At 35.2% G+C, this 18,882-nt stretch overlaps 1 protein-coding gene across 5 annotated transcripts in view; it reads right to left on the reverse strand.

Moving 5' to 3' along the window:
* Positions 1 to 18,882, reverse strand: part of CEP170 (centrosomal protein 170) — a 106,137-nt gene that overhangs the window by 12,547 nt on the left and 74,708 nt on the right. For 2 of the 5 annotated variants that reach the window (XM_074863240.1, XM_074863235.1), the window contains 5 exons: positions 13,087 to 14,916; positions 6,829 to 7,063; positions 2,013 to 2,190; positions 431 to 598; positions 28 to 116 (listed from right to left, as the gene is read on the reverse strand). In XM_074863240.1, the coding sequence (XP_074719341.1) occupies positions 28 to 116; positions 431 to 598; positions 2,013 to 2,190; positions 6,829 to 7,063; positions 13,087 to 14,916 (2,500 nt within the window). The remainder of the gene's footprint in view (positions 1 to 27; positions 117 to 430; positions 599 to 2,012; positions 2,191 to 6,828; positions 7,064 to 13,086; positions 14,917 to 18,882) is intronic. The other 3 variants (XM_074863239.1, XM_074863237.1, XM_074863236.1) reach the window with 3 other exon arrangements.

Below are 18,882 nucleotides of genomic sequence, written 5' to 3' on the forward strand. Positions count from 1 at the left end.
TAATAACAATAATTTTTAAAAACCCACCTGATTTTGCCAGCTGTTTTGTCTATGGATTGCCGTATCTTGCGAGAAAATTGGAAAACTGAGGACAGCAGCAAACTGTCCCCCATAACCTGCAATAAGTTATTAATAATAAAGGATGTTATTGGTTTAATGGGAATTAAATACAAACAATTCCATATACTTTGAAATCTTTTTTGTAACTTTAAAAAAATCATACTTGTGTTCTAATAGTATCATATACAAACATATTTGAACATTTTGCACATTAAATAATACAGAAATAATTTTTCCAATATTAATGCCACCTGCCACAGTTAGGAAAGAAAGGATAGTGTCGAGAATATTAAGTGGAGAGACAGTCATAAAAGCTTAACACATTGCTAGAGAGAACACATTACTAGAGAGAATACTGTTGTGTACTCACTTCATCTCTGCTCCAAGTCCTTCTACGGGTAATTGTTGGGGGATCGAGGGCATCTGTTAGCTGAGGTCTAGCACCATTAGGTCGACCATTCCCCTCCGGTGGTTTGGAATGCACTACTGGAGGGATTTTTCTAAAATTGAGACTTTCATCAAATACCCGGTCAACCAACTGAGGGGTAAAAGAAAAGTGCAGTTTATGAAACCTACTGGATACATGCAAAAATCAGATTAATTTCTTTTTTCCTTCTCAAACAGTTTACAAGAAGCCTATCAAATAAGAATCATGGTGTTGTCTTGTATAGTATAAAACGATGCATCTTTTATGCAACAATACCTTGTAGAAATGAATGTTGTTTTTTTTCAAATACCACACATACATGCCAAAATTAGACTATCCCGCAGAAGTTCTGCTTATGGGCAAGTAACATAATAGTTATCTCTAGTGGTATTGAATAATTTATTCCTTTGATTAATGAAATATATCAATGGAATTAAGTACAGTACTATCAAATTTAGGTTTTTTTCCACATTAGTCATAGTGTTACAGGAACACCTATACTTACTTAAAGGAGATACTGCCACCTGCAGTATGTACACACTGTACAATATTTTTTAAAGAAGAAAATAATTATCCAGTAATGTAAAAATCAGAGTGATCTAACTGAGAAAATGAGCACTTTACTTCCTTAAAATTTAGCCTTAAGTCCATGAGAATTAAAACCAAAATCTATGTGAGTGCAGTTATAATTTTTCTGAGTACCCAACTCACAGATTTCTTATTGCTGTTTATATCTTTTTTTCCACAGAAAAAGACAGTATTATACTAAACACAGTAATCTAGTGTATTAACCAAACTTTATGCACACAAAAATGAATAAACACACTTTGAAAGGAATACTATGAAGAAAAAAAATGCAGTAAACATTTACAACATATTAGGGTGAATTGTAATATGGCAGAAAGTGATGATTTAAATTCAGATTAACATGTGTACCAGCATTAGACCTGTGATGGTTACTAGAACAAGTTAGTCAATATATTCATAGAACAGCACACCAGATAGTCAAAGAAAATAAGAATTATTAGAAGCACAGGCAAACTTATTTCAAGGCAGTTTCTGACAATGTTATTAAGAAAGAAAATCTAAAGTTATTATAGTACTGATGGTACTTAAGTATTTCAGTGTTCAGAGGATGAAATCTTTATGCCACCTGTAAAAAGAGGGACTTCTTTGTTTTTAATAGCTATGCAAAGTATTAGATGTATACATTTATATATAATTGTGCATACAAACTAGTATCTTTAAATGCTCTTAGATACTATCCAATGGTATCTAAGGCTACAGACAAGAAAGAAACAAATAACTATCTTGTCCTATGTTTCGTGGAAAAAAAGAGACAGACAGATAGTATGCGTCCTTTGACAAGCTGTGTTCATAGAATAATTTCTGGGTTGTTTGTTGAAATGTAAAGGAACTTTAAATCAAAAAACAATGTAGAGATCATGCATACGGGGTGAGTGGAAATAACTAAAAAAGGCTATGCAAAATGCTAAAAGCAAAAGAAATAAAGAAAAGGAAGAACCTTATGCATTTCTCCATGAAGATCTCCTACCTCTTCTCTAGTGTCTATGGCAGAGCCAGGGGTGGTGGCAGCAGTGCTTACTGTGGTACTGGGGGCAGTGCCTGATGAAGTCACTGAATCTATCTCTCCTGCTACATCGTTGATTTCCCGTGCGATGAGAGCCAGATCTTGACTGATCCTAGTAATAAAGAGAGTGTTACATTCTCCCCTACAAATACTTCTGGATCAGTAGACTGCAGCCTTTGAGCTTTTAAGTTCTAGTTCCTGGTAACTGAAAACATGTATGCCCTTCTAAACTGAAAGTTTATTCGTAGAACCATAAAAGCAAATTTTTAACCGAAGCTTTTAATAATAGGCCTTTCTAGAGGAAGAAGATAGAAGGCAATACAAAAAGACAGAGCATCCTTGTTTTCTTTCTAGGATTCACAGGCAGAGATCTGTGCAATATGCAGTAAATCCAATACATGGGATGAACTAGAAATACGATGAAAATACTGCAAAGATGACCTGTGTACATGCAGTAAATCTGAAATGTCCAGAACACATTTACTTTATACCTCAGTTTACCTACTTGCAAAGAACTTCTTCAGGACCTCTGATTATCTAGCAGCCCTGCAGCTCACTCAGATCAAGCTGCTTACGTGTCTGAAATTCCAGACCAGTACCCTAATTCCTCAAGTTTAATCCAGACAAGTTTCTAGTTGGAGAAAAGAACATGCCTGTAAAAACCTGCTTATGACAGCACCACACAAATACACCTGAATTCTCAGTTGAAGATTCCTTTTCCTTTATTCTGATCTGCCACTTCAAAAAATAGCTCTGCTCTGTATTCTGCTCAGCACAAGGTGTATGCTTGCCTACCTCTGCTTGTGCTACACCCAGGACACCCCAAAAGAAGGGAAAAACCCAAACCCAAAGCAAAAGCTAAAACCCCCTTACTAACTATGGCACCCTGAATGTTCAGCTTTGATAAAGCAGTTCAGAAGACCTAGAATTCATAGCAGCCCACCAAGTGATCCCCTTTCATACTTCTGTCTCACAAGACTGAAGGCATAGAAGTCAACAGTGCTAATTCTGCACCACCAAGACTGTGAACGGCAGCACCCGACATTTAAGTGGAAGGAGTTGCACAGCCACGTGACAGTGATGCTGGCCAGTGCTTGTTAAAGGTGAACTTCTTTCTGTTCTGTATTTGCACTTTGTCATTAAGTCAAAAAGAATGGACACCATTGACCCAGAGATAGTTTAAGACCGCGTGAGCAGAATTTAAACTAGAAAGGCAAATGTAATTAGAGAAACTTCCAGTCAAATTCCAGCACTGGATTTTGTGGTTAACTGTCAGAAATGTGCAATAAAGTGCAACCTTGTGCAGAACAAATACACATATAATTGGGATAAGACTGTAGAAGAATATGTGGCAATTACCAGTGATCACTCAAGACAGTATTTCTGAATTCAAACCATCAAAGACTGGAACACTAAAGCAGAAACCAAGTCAACTGCTCATTTTAATCAAGTAAAATATGGTCAGCACTTATTACTATATTAATTGATTGCTACATCTTTTGCATCAATTTTAATTTATATTTCATGTTCTTATATATTTAGACTCCATGGTCTGAGATAATATTCTAAGTAATAGAGACAGTAGAGCACCTACTTCCTTTGTTTCACACAATGATAGCACTTTTCTTCTTAAACAGAGAAGTTGCTAATAATCACATTTGAATTTCTGGGACAAGTTTTGGTATTTAATGTAATAGCTGTGAAGAAAATAAAACCCAGGAAATTTCAGTTACCAGTAAATCCTCCAGAAGACAAAGGTCATTAAACATAATCAAAAGTAGTATCAATCAACTAAGACTTAACTCTCCACAGAAATCAGCAATTATTTAATGTGCACAGCCACTTCCATTGAGTTCTTACCGAGCAATCAAAATTACGTAAAGTGTCAGATGTCTAAATAAAAATGAATTTAAATGAATCCTGAAAATATCATAGTAAACAGCTCTAACATAGATGGCAAGCAACTTGTTAGCCAATCATCATAATCAAACACTGGTCAAGTGAACAAAATCTGGAATTAGTGTCAGTGGGATAGTAAGCTACAGTCAGTACTCAATAATGTTTCTGTACAGAAAGAATATAGACAGAGCACTAACAAAAAGCACTATGAAAAAGAAAATTATAAACCAGCTGAGCTGGGCCTGAAGTTTTCTAGTCACTCTACATTAACTTTTAGAAACAAAGTATTGCTTGCGTATAAAGGAGTATGTTTTGTACAATCAAGGACAAGAGACTTGGGCTTTAGGTATACACTATTTACTCTGTTGCAACTGCAGGTTGCCTTGCAGATTTCTGCTGCTTTCTGCATCAGACCTAGCAATCATACAACACAAATCAATTCAGGAAGGCAAAACTAAAATAAACCTCGAATTCTGTAAGCCCCCCTCAATCCACTCCAGGAAGTGTTGGTATTAGATTTGCTCAGTGAGCAGACTCTCACAGCTACACAGATACGTAAGGGACAGACACAGTTTCCAACACAAGTGAAAAGGTGAGAATGCAGGGCTTGGGATGGGGAGAGCATGACCATCTTTTGGAACTCTAGTTCTTATTTACCTGTACTGAAAGAATACCCATAGTATTAGAAAAAAACCCCAATGTAATAGGAATACTTCCAAGATATCTGTAACAGTTCTGTGCTGCTGGATTACCAAAAACATTTTTATGCTTAGTCTACTATGTCACACTTCTGACAATGAGTCAGTTTGTTTTGTAATGATACTTTAAAATCCTTAAATAAAATATATGTGAAGCTCATTCTGAGGGTGTATATTCCCTCCAGGCCAAAGTGGTTTTAGACCAAATTTAGTTATTCCATTAAGGTTTTTTTCCAATTTTCCATTTTATTAACATCTGTAAATTGTAGAGTCTGTGAAAAGTGCAAACTGGGTCAATCTTGGAAGATCAGTTAAAATACAATATGACAGTAACACAGATGCAATGAGATGTTTGTCATACAGTCTCTACACTACTTTCAGCTGCGCATTTATTTTATTAAATACTTACATTTACACCTGCCTAATCTAATCAGTTATTCACAAATTAAATTAAATCAACCAATTTTAATGAGAACATGTAACTAACCACTCCTTTTTTAAAAACTCTGAACAAGAGTTGAAGGGACTCTGATCATAGAGGTTGGACTGAGGGCTGGGAAGGAAAAAAAAAAAAACAGGGTAGACAATGACAGAGGGGAGACTATGGTTAGCAAGGCAAAGGGAGCAGAGACAAAAATCATCTTATAAAGGACAGAAGTTAAACTTAAAACCAAGGGAGCAATACTGTGAATCAGCAGAAAGAGATACGAAGGCAGAGAAAGGATCAACTAGTGACCTAGAGCAGGGTGGCTCAGCAGAGGCTAACCAAGGAAACTGGTCCTGGAAGCAGTGACAATAGATGAGAGTAGTCTGCCATTTCTCAACTGATGAGTGATAGTTTTCTTAACCTTAAATATGCTTATTTAATGCAGTTTGTGTGAAATTTCTATACACAATCACAAATTTGGCAATACTGATTTGAGCCTCTCAACACTTCCACCGGAAATAAGAAAAAACCTGTAAACCTAACCATCAAGTAACTTTAGACTGAATCGTCAATTACTTCCAGTGTCAATCTCTCCTAGATGAGCAAAATGCACCAAGAAGTTTCACTGAAGTAGAGGTTCAGCAGCACTTTTTACAAGGAGGAAGTAATATGCCATGGCTCTCCTCCTTTTTTTTTCCCCCCATATACACACATTCCTCCCCATATCCATCTCTAACTTTAGATTCTTGGAAAGAAAGAGATGTTTTAGGAAAGTGTCTTTGAAGATGTTTATTTCATGATTTATCAAGATACTATCAGAATCCCTCAAGTATTTTTCCTTTGCACAGACCACACTAGAAAAACAAATGTTGAAAAATTACCAAGAAGAGGAAATAAAAACCAATTAATAACACTAAGCAAAACATAATGCTTCACATCTGTGATACCACAGTGTCAAGAATAAAAGGAAAACGCTTTTCTTGTTTAAACTTCCAAATTAAGTTCTGTGAAAAAGGTTCAGAACCTGAGCACTGGCATCTAAGTTTTAAATAATATTTACATACTTACATAGTTTTATTTAATTAGTGCAAGCTATTTGAAGTTTTCACTGCTGAGGTACTGCATGATATGTGAATAATTGGTTACCAGAATGTAGAAGTGACTACCTTTTCCTTGGCTCACTTGAAGCAGAGTGCTATTAGCAATAAGGGAGGAATTGCTATACTAATCTCAGAACTCGCAACAGAAGAAATTACTTTTTGATGAATACATAGGATTTAAATCAGAAAATATCTAACATGAAACAATGTCTAGATAAACCAAAAATTAAAATGAGAACATGGTCTCTCACATTGCCAAAATGACTTTTCCTACCTCAATATGAATGTAAAGGTAGTACTTCAGTCTCAAGAAATACACCATTAGCAAACAGCTCTACACAAAGTAGTACACAAGTCCCACTAATGCAACCAGAAGTTCATATTCTGGGATCTGGCTTCATAACTCAGAAATCACTATAATTTTCCATTAGAAAGAGCTGTGTTGGTAACATTAGTGTTGTCTGTCAGTCTCTCGTAAGAAGAATTTTAAATTACCCGTTCAGTTAGCGAATGAAAACAGTGAGTGATACAGAAAATCCATTAGCTCTCTTTCTCCTCCCTCTCTCTATATTTAACAGGTTGGGCACAAATCTTTGTGACTTTAGAGCCACCCCTTTAAAACCAACCTTGCTATTTCTTCTCGGTGAGCAGTCCAGTCACAAATGTAGTCTTCCTGTTCTTTTATTCTGTGCTTGAATGTATTGCTACTTTGAGCTGCTGTCCCAGTGCTCTGCAGTCTCATGGTTTTCAGGGCTGGAGAGGTACGTAGACGGGTATGTTTAGGAGAATTACGGTTTGATCCGAATTCATCTTCTGAGGTGGAAGCATAATCTGTAGGAAAGCGCCTCCATCTTGCACTTACTAAATTAGTTTAATTATTAAAAAAGAATTATTATAGCATCTTCAATAAGAAAAAACAATATTATATCAGTAACATCACAACAATATACAACTATTCATTATCAATCCCCAGATACCTCACAAAAGGTTTATTTACTACATCTTAAAAAGAAAGCTACAAAATTTGTGTTAAATAATAAATATTGATTAATAAAAACATAAAACGGATGCTCTTTGTATAATGATGAGTGAAATAAGATGTAAAAGCCAGTAATTGTATATGAGCTCAAGCAAACTGTATTACAAAACAAGGGCCCAACTCATTAACATTTAAGTATATAGTCAGATTGCACTTTTTCTGCAGATTTTTTCCCCAGTTTCATTCAAGGTTTACATGATACACAAAAAAATGAAGAAATGTGAAGGAAGGATGGAGCTGGCACCAAGCCTGGAATGCATGCTTACACAAGGAAAGTATAAAAATCCTAGATGATACATTACTTATTTAGTACAGAGAAAATATGGTAAAATTAATACTGTGTTACAAAAATCAGCAGCACATCTACAAAAAAAGTACCCCCCAAAAAACCCCCCATATATTCTCACATGAAGTATATACAGCCATGCTGCTCAAGACAGACTGAAGTGTACGAGAACTGAAACTAAGTAGGAGGCTTTCATCCCCCTATGAATTACCAAAGATTAGAAAATGCATTTCAGATGTGCTGTCCTCAAACATTCCCAGCAGGAAGAGATATCACTAAGTGTAAAGGAATGCTCATCATGACAACCTGCTAAATTCTTGCAGGGGATTTAGTCCCCCAAACTCACTGACATTCATGAGGATCTATAATTACTGTAGAAATTTTAAAAAGTGTGTGATCACCTCTTGGTAATTTAAAATTAATAGATTCAAGTAATGCATATTGGTTTTAGTATAAGAATAATGCAAGAAGTAATAATGATTTCTCTTGGAACATTTAAGAAACATTACAAATGAAGGGTACATCAATATGAATTTAGGTAACAAATAATGAAGTAATTTTCAGTTAGAAAAGATTTGTGTAATGTTCTCAAAGACTGCAGTATGTAGAATATGACATTGGTGTATAAGCTTACATCCCTTCCCTCATATAAATAATGCATTGTGTAATTTTTTTCAAGTTGAAATGTGGGCTTCAAATCACGTCCAGTTCTACCATGTTTTTTTAATATTCTAACTTTATTACAGAAAATAAAAATGTCCCTCCAGTCACCTATTGTTCTCTTTTTAGAGGTTTCAAACTTGTTTCAATCTTAGGGAAGTAGAACATAAGCAGAAAAAGCACATTTCCCCACCAATAGCATGCAAGCAATGTGTGACCAAAGTCCAAAGAGCTTTATGAGTTGGGCCCACATTTTATCATCAATTTTTATTTAAATTCTTTGTCCCAGATCAAATAATATGCATCAAAGTAAGTATAAAATTTATCTTAAAATCTCTCAAGTGAGCTAGTCCAGCAACTCAGCACTGTACAATGAGCATATGTAATCATATATTTAAAAACTAAAAACTGAATGAGGAGTGAAATATCAGAAACAGATTTGATTTCTAGTACTCTACCACTGTAAGTTTCAACATCAGGATCTGGGTCTGGGAGAAGCTTGGATTTCTCTGTGTACAAAATAGTGTTTTATCATGTTAATTCGTATTAAAACAGTCAGATTAGAAGCATTTGCTTAAACAAAATATATTGATGAGATTAGTTTTAGGTCCTCTCTTCCACCCACACTTTTTAGGAAAAGATTCTTAAATTATACATTCAATCAAAAATACTGAATTTTGTAAAAGCTTAAATATTTCAGAGATACTAACTGAAATGACTTAAATAACAATTGTCTACATAGTACCATAAAACCCCTCTACATTTTTAAGACCATTAAATTTTAAGGCCTTAAAATATTGTTTATATATTATCAACGGGTTTCTCATTAACATGGGGAAAAAGTTATTGTAGGCTTAACAGTAAAAATTTCAAAGTTGTATGATTCATGACAAACAACATCCAAGCATGTTTCCCATTAAGCTAGTTATACATTTGCACATATATGCTTTTAATACTATTTATAAATTATGCAGCCCCAAAATGTCATTGTAGTTTATGTAGATTTCTGAAAGCTATCATGCAATTAGTTGTCTCAGACATGAAAGATGGCGAGTATCAGTACCAGTAACTAGAAAATCCTCCAAAAACCTGGCTAAAATAATCAGCAGACAAATCTAATTTGGGGACTACTTTATAAGAAGTATTATGTGTTGACAACACCTTAAACTGGCAATTTTGATGATATGGATATAATCTCACTTTTAAGATCTGAGGACAGACCTTATTAAGCAATTATCCCTTATAAAATACTCTACTCTCATTGATGAATTGCCATCTCAAGGTTCATTCACTTCAAAGATCCTCCAGGTATTTGCTGCTCAGTAGTGCAATAATACTAAAGTATAGTTCATAAGGTTTGTTTTCTCTCTGTGCTCAAACCCTTTTTTTTTTTTTTCCCCCCAGAGATACCTCAACAGCTTTGATCAACTTATCTACTAGTTATTTGCAATGACAGCTAGGTCACCAAGTCAGCAGAGCTGCCAAACACAACTAGATGCTCAAGATCTCTCTGTTCTGACTCGGTGCTTAATTTTTCAGTTGCAGCTTAGCACTTCCGCACTAGCTCTGATCCCGTTGTTCATTTTCCCAATACGTAGCTCCTTCTGTAACATCATCTTCAATTTTTCTCAGAAATTGTGAAGAAAGGTGTTTGGTCTTCTCTGGTTTTATTGATCACACTCTACTGTTTGATGATGCAATGCCTTGATTAAATCTTTCTTTGCTTGTGCCATAAAATTACTAATTCTACTTCACATGTCTTCACAGTGTTGTCAGTTATCGAGCCTCCTACCACAAAAACACCCTGCTAATTACTTTAATGCTGGTAATTCTCATCCAAGACAATCCATTTATCTGCTTGCCCTTTCATTTAAAAGTAAGCAATACTTAACTGTATCAAGGATTAAAAAAGATTATTGAAATTATGCACTTGCTGACAGCTCTGACAATTTTAATGCTATCATCTTGCCATACATCCACATGAAGTAAAAGACAATAAAAAAATCCAGTGACTACATCTTTTTTTGTCCCCTTTTTAAAGGCATGTATGTCTGAACATTCAAGAAGATTTAGGACATGCAGAAATAATCTCTTTGGCAGACTGGATTTAAGAAGCAAGATTCTGCTGCCAATGTTTAGTGATATACAATGTAGTAATGTTAACTGAACCCTGATGAGAAGACCCATGAAACATTTTTAACACTTCGATAGCAACCAGTCTTCTGGTAAAAGAAAAAAAAAAAAAACAACCAAAAAACCCTGTATTGGTAATGATCATTCATTTTCCAGTCTTTCTAGGTCCAGGGAGAGAAGAAGATACATCACTGTTATGCCTTGATTAAATGTGCCTGAAGTAAAACACATTCAAATAGTTGAACCACTTTTGTCAGGCACTTCATTAGTAGTTTCCAAAAGTACTAAAATTAAGTGAATTGTTGACTTTTCTAGAAATAAAATTAAATTCAGGAATTCTATGCTTTGGATCGAAAAGCTTCTGCTACATTCCATTTTTATATATTGCATAAAAGTGACACATTCTATTTAAAGATATTTTAAATATGTTTATTTAAGGATACAATAATAAATAATAGTATTAATAACTTGATGTGTTGGGTAGTTATTAGCATCATTTTATAAGATGCTAATGGAAAAATGGGGATGTACTGAGCAGTCTCCTATAATAGGAGATATATATACACTCCTGTATATACTAGAAGATTACACCACTTTTAAAGCAATTCAGATTTTCCTAAAGTATACTCTAAATAGTCCTGTAAAAAAATTATACAATAAGCTTACTTATACAGACAAAATCTGGAATTCCAAATCCTAAAATGTCATAACATTCTTTACTTGCATAGTAAAAATGATTGATTTATTAAGTCATGATTTTGTTTTGAAAGTATCTGACTGCCTTATTAACTGCTTTCAGATTTTTGCCTTTACATTGATACAGGCTTCTCCCTGATTTTGATATATAAACTGATAAAGCTTTTTATGATACAAGCTATTTCTATGGTAGATTTTTCTAACGATGTTTTTTTAAAAATACCTAGCCTATTATGTTGGGGTAGCTCATAAGAAGACAGCATCTTTTCTCTCTTGAAAACAGAGCATTTTATACAAGCTACAGTAAACTTCGACTGTGTAATGCAGGTAAATGAAATGAACATTAAACAAAGATAACCGTGATAGACTAACAGACTGGGAAGACAAAGATACACCCACATCCCTGAACAGAAGCAGCAAACCACTTCAATGCAGCAACCTTGGAAAAGTTTAGGAAGCATGCAATAGTTCACACAGACACAAAACTCAAAATCCATATATAAGTTTCGTGAAAACCACAGGAATCAGCGAAGTGACAAGTAACGTCTGGGGTTTACCTTTTCAAAAATCAGCAATATCACGATGTGAACTAGTGTTAATTATTAAAGTGAACATATAGAAGCAGTCTTAACTGACACTTTTCCCTGAGCTAATGTTGCCACCTTTCAGGCTGCACACATCAACTTAAAACTTTGATTAAAACTGAAAACATGCTACTTTTCCAATGATATCTTACAAGGAAAGACTGAGTTTTTCTCTTAAGTTTCACCTTTTTTTGGTATCTTTGTAGATATCTGTCATAATATTAAACAGATTCAACTTTATAGTTCAGTGAACACCTCATTTGCATCTGTACAGAAATTTCTATTCAGCTAATAAATAACAGATATCTGTCTGGGGAATAAACACTACTAAGAATCCTAAGAATGGAGACTTATGGTATACAAGAAACTAAAGGGCAGTAGGACTGTGGGAAACTTAACTATCACAGATGTTTATGACAGCTCTGAATGGGAAGCAGTGAAGGAGGATATATAATCTCAGAAGCAACACACAACACTGGAAGTTATTCTATTTATTTTTTCTTAGACTGTGGATTGGCTTCAAATAAGGTCAAGCTGGTAGTATGACAATTCAAAAAGCAAGAGGGCATCAATTTTAGATATTCATTCCACATGAAAGTTCACTTACTTAGAATTACCACATTTTAATTTTGATTGATTTAATATTGCTGTTGGAAAAAAAAAATAGCTGCTTTTCACACTGCTTGCGCTTAACGTGTTAACTTCTAACAGAATAGCAGGTTAAAATTAATCAATTGTAGGGATTTTTTCCTTCCATACATTAGATAATATTATAGTAAAGGAACTACCACATGGAAGAAGATCAACATGATTTGGAAATCATGATGAAATCATAAATCATCATGATTTAGAACAGAGAACAGAAACTACTCCAAGGCAAGGCAAACATTTTAATATCAATTACTTTATGGTATTTAATTAGTTAGTGTTTCTATTTAATTTTTTCATTTGTTACTTCATTGTTATTATTCTCATCAAAAAATCCCATTTTTGTAGTTCTAGAAGCTAATCTTAAATTATAATTATCCTACAGATGCTCAGGATATACCTCAGGAAACACTTGCTCTTCACCATATTTACAAGCCTACCTTACAAATAAATACTATATTTTCTATGTAGTAAAAAGTGCTGTTGACCTTTGAACTTCTACTACTATGACTCGAGCAAAGGGATCTCTGCTCTGTTTTTGTACAAATGCAAATCAGTGCTGCCACATCTGAATGCCTCAATGCAACTCTTTGTTACTGGTTTCAAGTTAAAAAACATATCCAAAGAGTTAAAGGATTACAATTTCTTGTCTTTATGATTTTAAGTGAGAAACATCCACAAGTCCTGCCAAGGAGGCCTCTTACTCCAAAGAGAAAGACTGCATCAACTAAAACTCAGCAAATGTTTTGTAAGAACTCTTCCTTAAAAAAGAAAAAAAAAATCCACACATGAAAAACATCTAGTATTGTATAAGACTAGTTCAAATAATTGCACATACCTGAAGGAGAATTATGAGCTGAAGCCAAAGATTTGGATTTTGAATCTGAAAGTCGAGAAATGCTATTGGCTCGAGTTCTAGCAGAAACTTTGCTACTATCTCCTGCTGCTGTTAACCTTGCACCACTTCTGATAATAGCTTCTGGGGTACGAGATGAAGCAGTGCTTCTAGTTATTGTTGCTTCAGAATCACTACGTGCTGATAAAGAGCCAAGTCGAGTTCTGCGAGGTTGAGCAAGTAAGTCTATTCTGGAAATACTTCTCCTCCCTGATGGAGGTTTTGATGTAGAACTTGTAGTGGACACTTCGGAAGCCACTGAAGCCTTATCGGCATCAGCAAGCTCGCTATCTGAGGCTTCACCGAGCCGTGCTCTGCGCAAGAGAGAAGTCCTTGTAGGACGAGGTCTTGGAAGAGTGGTAGATTTACTAGATTGCCCAAGCGCAACAGGAGAGGTTTTTGATTTAGCTGACTTTCCTTCCATCTTGGAATGTAAAAGTTCATCTGCTGAGGCAAAAGGAACTCTTCCATGTGATTTGCCAGAGTACGTTTCCTGGTCAGATGATAAGATATCGGAAATGGCAGAATGAGGTACGCTAGATGTTTGGTCATCATCTGTCAAATCTACTGATGGTTGTCTCATTCTTCCACTGGATTGCACGGTTTTGCGAGCATCAGCTCTAGATCCACCATCTGAGGATCGACTTTTAGTTTTCTTTTCCATCTTTTCTCTGGCACTTGTTGCAGAAGATTTTAAAACATCCTTTGAAGGGGAACCAGAGGAACATCTATCTTTATATAAGGTTGTAAAGCTCTTCCGCTTCTGTGTGGATTTTCTTTCAGTGTCACCAGTAACAAGACTGATCGTGCTGGCTGTATCTACATCTGATTCTGGTGATATGGAATTATCTCTGTTATAGCTAGGAGTCTCAGGACCTTCGTCAGTTTTATTTTCTTCACGCAATTTAGCTTCAAGGAAAGCCATTACAGCTTCTGTGTCTTTTAAAATGAGTGTTGTATCTAGACTGGAATCAGTGTCCATCGAATCACTTCTATCACGTACCCTGTTTGCAGATGCTAAAGGGGCAGCAGATCCACTCTGCTTATTAATGTGAGGAATAAGTTCTATAGGTATATTTGTGCTAGGCTTATCTATAGTAAAGCTACCTTGCCTCACTAATGGTTTTGAAGATTCCTTTTTTTCTCCTCCAGATACTTTAGGACTTTGCCCTTTAATAGTTTCCTCATTTTTTCTTCTTCTTCCCTCACTCTGAGCCAATTTCATTTCTGCTTTATCTGTAACATGTCCAGGAGCTTTGTCTTGATTGTCAAACGTTTTGGGTGACAAAGCAACGTCCTCCCTACCTTTGTCAACCTGGTTTGCAGCAGGTTTTGTAGAGGATAATTTTGTGGGTGTCCATTGTCCTTGCTCCCTTCTTTCTTGCTGTTGAATTTTTGCTAAAGCTTGTTTCACCACAGAAGTTTCTCTGCCACTTTCAATTCTCTCTTTACTGGAAGAGCTGGGGAAACAAAAAACTTTGTCTCCAGTAGCTTTGGGTGAAAGACCATTCACTGTTCTGCTTGACTTAGCTATACTTCTGCTGTCAGCATCTGAGGCATGAGCTGGAGTTTCCTTCTCCTGAAGTTCAGTGTCTTGCTTTTCACCTATTTCTGATCTCTGATGAGATGTAGTTTTTGCTTTTGAGCTTTCATTCACTTTCTCTTCTTTGGGAAGCTGTGGAAGTGTCCTCCTCTTTCGCTCACCCTGGCTGGTCATAGAAGTAGCTGAACCAGTGCTTCTAACAGAAATACCAGACTCACTGATGTCCGTGTCTAAAAATTAAAAGGAAAAAAAATATCTGAGAAGTCATTCAATAGCAAGGTAAATAGCAACATTAAATTCTTACAACTGCATAAGACTAATAAAACAACATAAACCACAACTGAAAAAAAGCCATTAGTCCATCGCTCTGATCTACAGCAGAATCAATTACACTTAGACAAATATATGTTTAAAAACATTTAACAAGTTCTTAAAAATCTTAGTTGATGGAGATTTGACAATCCCTATAAGATATTTGGGTAGATAACTCTTAAAATAATTTTCTTATTCTTTAACATGAGCTGGACTTTCTCCAGTTTAGCCCATTACTGCTTGTCCTGTTCTCATTAGCCATCGTTTCCTCTTTACAGGAAAGAGTAGAAACACGCCTCTTATTACAAAGTGGAAACTGTGAATTACATTAACTACCTTCAAACTGTACTAACTTGTACATAACTAGCTATGTTATTTCATCTCACTGTTGCAATACATTTTGTAATAAAACCCGAACAAAATCATGTGCTACCATAATTTAGAATGGATATCTCCTGATTAAAGAGATTACATATATCAGAAAAATATTTCTGTATTACTAGAAGTAGAATGTTCAGAGTGTCATACAAAAGAACAGTTCATTCTACACAATCCAAAGTGCTGATACAGAACACGTGTCTATGAAAGCAACGTCTAAATGTCTGCAATGGAATTATTGCAACGAACCATTTCTGGTTTATCATAGAGATGTAACCAGGACAGAAAAAGCCATCTGCCAAAAGTGTACTTCCTAAAACTAGCATATTGCAGGAAAAGGGAAGAAGTCATTTCAGAAACAGGGTAAGAGTGCAAAGACAGAGCAACATCCTTTCCTCCTGCTCTGCTACAAATAGGCAGACTTTCTTCCCAAAGGTATCATTTTGACTGTGATTGAGCAATCGCCTGTTTGTGCGGCATCTTGGGCTAATTACTACCTTTCTGACACTCTGTGACTGTACACTGGGAAAGGGAACACTTCATGAACATTTGTGTCATTCTTGCAGAGGGACTATGGTATTTTTTCTTGCTTCATTGCAATTTCAGTATATATGTTCCATAATATGGGCTAGGATCGCTCTCACGCAAAAAGGAAAGTTTTCATAGATACAAGAATTTAAGCTACGTAAGATAGGCTCTCCATGAAATCAAACTCTTTTAGTCAGCTGTGTACACTGGGACCGTATATATGAACATACTTTTTATGGTCTCACAGTAGGTTAAAACAGGTACACAACAAATCACTGTTATATCAGCATACCATTACGACACAGCGAGTGGAAAGCAAGTCTTACATTCCTAAACACATTCAGCACTAGATTTCAAAGCTACTGAATAGATTAAGATCCCCCTTCTTCCTTCCCACTTGCCTGTTCCATAGTTCTCCCCTCAAGGAAGGGGCTGCAGTGCTGGGAGACACTCTTTCAGCAGTATTGAAAAGCCCTACTCATGAAAAAAGAACTTACTATTGTTGAGAGAGCAAAAAGAATGCTTTTAATCCAAACAAGACACTGACGTATAGAAATATACAGAAAATGTATAAAAAGCATCAAAAGAATGCAGTACTACTGCTAAAGCACTTTCAATTGAATTCTTAGTGGATACAGAATGCTCTTTAGACAGAAAAATATGGCCATGCCATGAATTGTTGCAAGCAATAATTGATGCTGAATACCCCCATTTTAGAAACCAAACTTTTTCCACAGTGATGACTGTGCCCTCCTTGCCCATTTAACAAACAGCAGTTGTGCTGTCAGAAACAAGCCTTTATTACTCAGACATAATATGAACTGCTCTGACTTTGAATGTTTGGATAGAATTCTTTTTGCAAGTTCATTTGCCAGTTGCTGCAATATAATGTGACATACTAACACACACACCTCTCAATTCACTTTTCACCAGGAGAGATCTATAAACAACTGCTCTGCATACCCTGTTGGGAACTTTCTCTGTCTAGGTCTGCCACCAACATAGGTTGTTCCAGGAACATAAACTGGAGTATAGGGCTTCCCTCTCTGCAGGAATTCTCTAAGCACTTATCAACAATCATACTGTATATACACAATTGTGGTATCTGCTACTTTCTGAGCTCTTCAATCTTTCTTCTCTCTTTGCACAGGGTCACACACCTTTGATGAAGAATGCAAAATGACTTTTTTTGTATAACACACCTTTTTTTATATAATCTGTGTTAGGACACTCATTTGAGAAGCAGAAGGTATCTCTGAAATCTAAGCAAGGTTTTCTAATTCCTGAACTATTTTTCTTGGAAATTATAAAAAAATTGGAGGTTCAATGAAAATCAATAGGATTGCTATCTGTGAAGATTGACTTCTCTCAGACATACCTACCAGATCAAATCTTTTTTAGGTATTTAGGCATGTAACTTGCTTCCTGGTGAATTTCAAACAGTCCTTAGTTGAAGAAAGGTGTGGAGTTGTTCAGCACTCTCTTTGGCTATATACATGTTATGTGAAGTTTAACTACTAAGATTTCTAAAGAAAATACAGGCATCTAAACCAACAAGACAGATTTTGTGAATTGGTCTTTGGACATACATATTAAATTGTGTTTTCATTACATCTTTGGTGCTTGAATACTTTCTGGATTTCTCCTGATGTATTTTAGAATTCTTGCAGTGTGGGTGTGCACTAGGCAGTAGCTGCTTCACTTAAACCATACAGTTCTTATAATGGTAAAAGAAGCATTCATCTCTCTGAAGAAGATCCTAGTCAGTGTCCCATCTGAAAGTGATAATTTAAAACAGTACAAAAAACAAAAGACCACCCAAAGGATCAGTCTCAAGAGCTATGATTTTAAGTGCCCTATTATGTATACCTGATCCTTCCAAGTACTGCAAAATTTGCTCTCATTTTCCATTATTCTATGTACAAGGTATATCAGGTAATTTAATTTTTCCCATTTCCATCTCCTTTGACTTTTAGTATCCTGTGAAAAGTTCAACTGCTATGAGGGGTGAAAAAGCTAATATAGAAGCAGCAGTTACTGGTAAGAATTCTTCCATGCATTGATACAGAAGTTTGCATTACACAACATCAAAAGCAAAATTTCTTTGTAAACTTCCCCCAAAAGTAAAATGAGATTATGAAGTTGGAATGTATTTTATTGCTTGCTTTAATAAATGGCCTCACCTTCTATGATTATAAAACGATGTTACCTTACTTCAAAAAGTATATTATCAGAAAAATAACTGTATTTGATGAGCAAGTTAAACATGCTTACATATACTTTCATCTGCTGAATATAAACCTGAATAGAAATTCAGTTACTAATCAATACTATAACAGCAGCTTCATTTTGAAATTCCCAATAATATTTTTCACTTTTTTTTTTAAAAAAATAGTCAAGTTATTTATTCAAGTTTAGAATTAAGTCATGTTCTTTCTCTTCCTCTCATTGTGCCAGAATAATACACAGAATTAAAAGCTAATTCTTTTGTGAAGAAGCTAACTGGCTTTTTTCCAATAAAGAATAAATTGTACAGGTAAGATCTCTGTAAAGAACATAGAAAGTATCTGAATTAATTTGTGTTATCCAAAATCTAATCTAAAATAAATCTATCACAAATCCACTCAGGAAATGCATATATTAGTTACAACTATGTTAAGATGTTGTAGGATAAATACAGGGAATTTGAAAGAACAAAAATATAATTATCACCTACAGGATTCAAGATTGAGCAGTTCAAACAGTGGTTCAATTCATCTAACTTGGGCCAGGAACAAAGGGAGTTATCTAAACTTACCAAGAAACCTAAAATTTGGGCAGAAAAACATGGACAATATCATTATTGGGTTTTTTCCTTTTTTTTTTTTTTTTTTTTTTTTTACATATGCCACGTGGAATAGATAAACACTTAGAGAAATCTCTGTCATTACACCTTTATACTGCTCTGAGGACCCAAGAAGATGGTGGGGGAAAAAACA

Source organism: Strix uralensis, chromosome 3 (genome assembly GCF_047716275.1).
Source record: "Strix uralensis isolate ZFMK-TIS-50842 chromosome 3, bStrUra1, whole genome shotgun sequence".
NCBI lineage: Eukaryota > Metazoa > Chordata > Aves > Strigiformes > Strigidae > Strix > Strix uralensis.